Raw genomic sequence first — 4,019 nt, forward strand, 5'->3', positions numbered from 1 at the left:
CCCTTCCTCCCCAGGGGCAGCAGGTAAGCCCAGACAGGGGACAAGCAGAGGGCTCCAGAAATCACAATCTCGCACAGCCTCCTTCAACACCCATTCAGGTAGTGCCAGCAACGGGCCAGTGGCAGGCTGTCCCCAGGGCCTCCCAGCAGTGACAGCTGGGGTTTGTCAGGCTGGAGAGGCACTCACTTCGGAGGGCGGAGGTGGCAGCGTCGGGGTCGGGATCTGTGGGAGGCTGCTCAGCTTTGTTCCGTTTCTCACCATCTGAATGTGGTCATTGAACTGATCCTAGCAGAGAGGAAAGAAAACAGACGCATTTATCAAAGCCTTTGCCTGAGGAAATTTTGGGCACCGCATGGCTAGAACACACAGATTCCTCTGCCCAGACAGAGCATTCTCAGTCCTGGAATGGTTGCAAGCCCCAAAGTGGACACAGTTTGGTTCCACAGGAGTCAAGAAAATGCAAAAGAACCCAGAGAGAGAAACAGAATAACTGCCTCTGCAATTAATCCAACACGCTGCTTTTATACCCATGTGGCACGAACTTACTCGGACACTTTCCTTGGTCATTCGTATCCTGTTCAGCCTCATCTCCCACTCCTGCTTTGGCCTCATTGTCTCCAGCGTGGGCGGTGCAGACCTGCAAGCACAACTACACTTTCCCACTTGCAACTGCGCTCTCACCGGCAGCAAAGCAGGAGCAACTAACACCCCCCACCCTCCCGCCTTCCCCCATCAGGGCTCCTCTCCTCCCACTGGGCAGGAAGAAGGGCTCACACGCCATCGAGAAACCCCGCAAGAGGAGAGCACGCAGTGCTACCAGAGTGCGGACTGATCTGGTGGACAGAGAGATGGACACCACAGCCAATGCCATGCTGACAGCGCTTGCTCTAGAGCACGGCACACGTTCAGCAGACGAACAGTCACAGGGAATAAGCACAGCCCCACAAACCCTTGTTTTGCAGCATTACTGAATCACAGTATTTTAAAAAGAAAGCCACAGGAAACCTTGAACTATGCCAGTCCAACCTGCAGGGTAACTAGAGGAAGAGGAGATGGGCACGGACTCACTTGAGGTAGGTGAGGTGCAGCTCTGCTTCTTTTTCAGCTTCTTCTAGTTTCAACACCAGCAGCTCCTTTCGGCTCTCCAGGGACAGGATCTAGCAGAGGGAAGCCCCACGTGAAGAGCAGTTTCTGTACCCCCTTGTTTCTCGCTGCCAGGGTGTACTCTCTTCACTAAGCACCATACCAAGTGCACTGAGGCACCGCTCCTGCCTCGTGTTTACTGCACTGGTACTTGTTTATCCCCTCTCTTGTCCCACAAAGAGGGGCACTTAGCCTCATCCTCAACTGCTCCTAATTCCTCATTAACCATGTGGGATCTCAGAAAGACCCTCTTCAACAACTGCTTTGCAGGTGAGAAGTCACCTCCTAACCTCTGCTTTCCAGGCCCGTTCTGTCTCCTCAAGAATGTTCCTGTTGATCTCATTGTGCTGGTTCTTCAGCTTATCCAGCTCCATCTCCCAGAGCTGCCTGCAGACAGAAACACAACAGGGCGGCTTAGGCACCGCAACGGCACGGAACAGGAGAGCTGACAAACTCCCACAAAACCCATCCATCCTCGTAGCTCGGGATGGGGCAGAACCGTGGAGGATCGACGGCTTCCAGAGCATGCCACAAGCCACAGTTCCCAAGGCTGCATGAGTCACCATCCCTAGAGTGAGCTGTCCTGAGCATGCAAACAGCCACTGTGCAAACACCCTGGGCAAAATGAGGAGAGGGGAATTCCCCTCAGCAAAATTCAGTCAGGCACCTCTAGCCTACCCCTGCAGAGGCATCAGATTGACTCCAAGGCAAGTGACTGGAAGGAACAGAGTATTTACCAGCATTAATCCAGTAATAGATAAGAGCCTTACTTTTCATCAGACTGCTCTGCAATCAGAGAGGCAATCTTGTTTTCCTTCTCCTCCTGCTCTTTCAGCAACCTGCACAAAAGGATGGATGAAGTCACCCACAGCAAAGGTGTCACCGCCCGGCCGCTAACACCGCAGGTCCCCAGTTTAAACAAGGTATTGGCACGGCTGTGCACCCCGTTAACACCACACTCGCAAGGCTGCACCATTCAATAAATATTTGAAAACAACCGCTAACGTCCTCCAGAGCAAAAACTTTGCTGTATCATGATACTGCACAAAGACCGTGGCACAGAACCAGAATCCACTGCAGGGAGCTGTGCTGCTCCGACAACACACACTTTGCAACTGTTCACTCAGGGGGAAAGGGGCTGAGCACTTGGAACCATCACTAAAGGAGCTTTATCCTCAATCATTGAACCCTCAGGATAAAAAAATCAGACCTCTACAACACAACAGAATGGCTCTGTCAAAGTGCAGCTTCACCATCCAAAGGCACCTCCAGATCTTCACAAACAGCATCTCGCCCGCGTTAGACCCCCCCGAATCTAGCGAGATTCTTTGCACAGAGCACGCAGCCTGTCCTACAGCAAAGCCTGACGGCAGCAGTCGGCCTTTCAAGACCATCGGTGTAAGGCACAGTCAGGCTGCCTACCAAAATGGGAAATTTTGAGGAGAACAACTCAGAAAGGCCAACAAGACCCCACCCCAGCACTGCAAAAGAGCAGTCCAGCCTCTCGTGGAATGGCTCTGGATTCTGAAAGACAGCAGCACACAGAGCTGAGCTGCACATTATCCCTGCCAGGTGCTGTCCACACATGCACCTAACAGGCAAAGCAAAAACCTGCTTCCCAAAAATCCACAGGGAGATCTTCTGCAAACAAAAGGTGCTCTGTCGGTGGTAGATCCCTTCAAAACCGTACAGGTCTGTCCTAAACCGCTCACCAAAACACTCGCTGTTTCCATGGTGTTTAAAGTGATTCTTTCAGTTAATCAGGTATGCATCAGGCCCAAGCAACACCCTTTCTCCCCCCAAAACAAATACTTTCTTTTCCATACTAATACCTTCTGCCCTTCTCACAGAGTTTCTCAATTTCTGCTTTCAGATCCTGCTCTTTCTGCAAGAATTCTTTCTTTTCTTTCTCCATCTTCTTCTTTGTCTCTTCTCGCTTGATGGTAACATCCTGAATTGCTTTCAGGATCTCCTACAGTAAAACAGACATCATCCAGTTAAAGAGCAAAATTCACAAATAATGGTTTTGCTTTTAAATGCATTATTATTTTAGATTCATTGAGGGGATTATGAGATTACACGCATCATCAAAATCTTTCTATCAAAATATTTCTTTCAAAATCTTTGCCAAATACCTGGTGGTTCTTCATCTCTTCTTCCCTCCGCTGCTGGAGCTGCTTAAGCTCTACCTGCAGCTGATTCTCCACTTGCCTCTGTTTGTCCAACACCTCCTGGTAGCGCTCCTTCAACAAAGCCCTCTCGGACATCATTTTGTCCTGCAGCGGAGAGCGGAAATTTAGGGAGAACCCTCCCCTTCCCTCGTGCTCAAGAGCTCACACACAGGGACAGGAAAGCTCAGCAGTAAGAGCCCAGGAGGTGCCACTGCCAAGAACCACAGTGAAATGGCTTTCAAAGCTCAGGCTCTTTAGGTCAGAAAAGATAAGAGGGAGGCACAGCCTGCAGCTGTAGCTAGCACTGCATTTCCTCCTGTAAAGAGGACAGCTTAAGAACTCCAAGGCTGGTATTTCAATGAGAAAAAACACCCTGTGGGCAGAGCAACACCCCAGCTCCTCTGCCCAGGGAACGGCAGTCTGGGAGCATGAGCGGCAGAGCCTGGACCTGATTGTCGGGCTCCCATACCCACCAAATTCTTCTCAATGTCCTGATCTGTGTTCACATCCATATCAGCTGTCTTGAAGTCAGTCTGCGAAGGGAGACGACTGCTGTTAGACCCCTCACCCATGCAGTTGCCCTGAGACCGGCCTGACCCGGAGAAACACCGGCCCCAGACTCAGACCGGCTGCTCGTAACCATCCCTCACGTCACCCTTTGACTGCTGCCAACCCACGGCCAGGCATGTGGCAGCCGCAGGCACA

General features: G+C 51.3%; 1 protein-coding gene across 1 annotated transcript in view; it reads right to left on the reverse strand.

The window, feature by feature from the left end:
• Positions 1-3,413, reverse strand: part of LOC104464862 (RING finger protein 214-like) — a 5,407-nt gene extending 1,994 nt beyond the window's left edge. The window contains 7 exon segments of the mRNA XM_010077708.1: positions 187-285; positions 547-649; positions 1,069-1,157; positions 1,434-1,530; positions 1,914-1,982; positions 2,976-3,115; positions 3,279-3,413. Of these exon segments, the coding sequence (XP_010076010.1) occupies positions 187-285; positions 547-649; positions 1,069-1,157; positions 1,434-1,530; positions 1,914-1,982; positions 2,976-3,115; positions 3,279-3,413 (732 nt within the window).
• Positions 3,414-4,019: the final 606 nt, after the last annotated feature.

Source organism: Pterocles gutturalis, unplaced genomic scaffold, assembly GCF_000699245.1.
Source record: "Pterocles gutturalis isolate BGI_N339 unplaced genomic scaffold, ASM69924v1 scaffold2451, whole genome shotgun sequence".
Lineage (NCBI taxonomy): Eukaryota > Metazoa > Chordata > Aves > Pterocliformes > Pteroclidae > Pterocles > Pterocles gutturalis.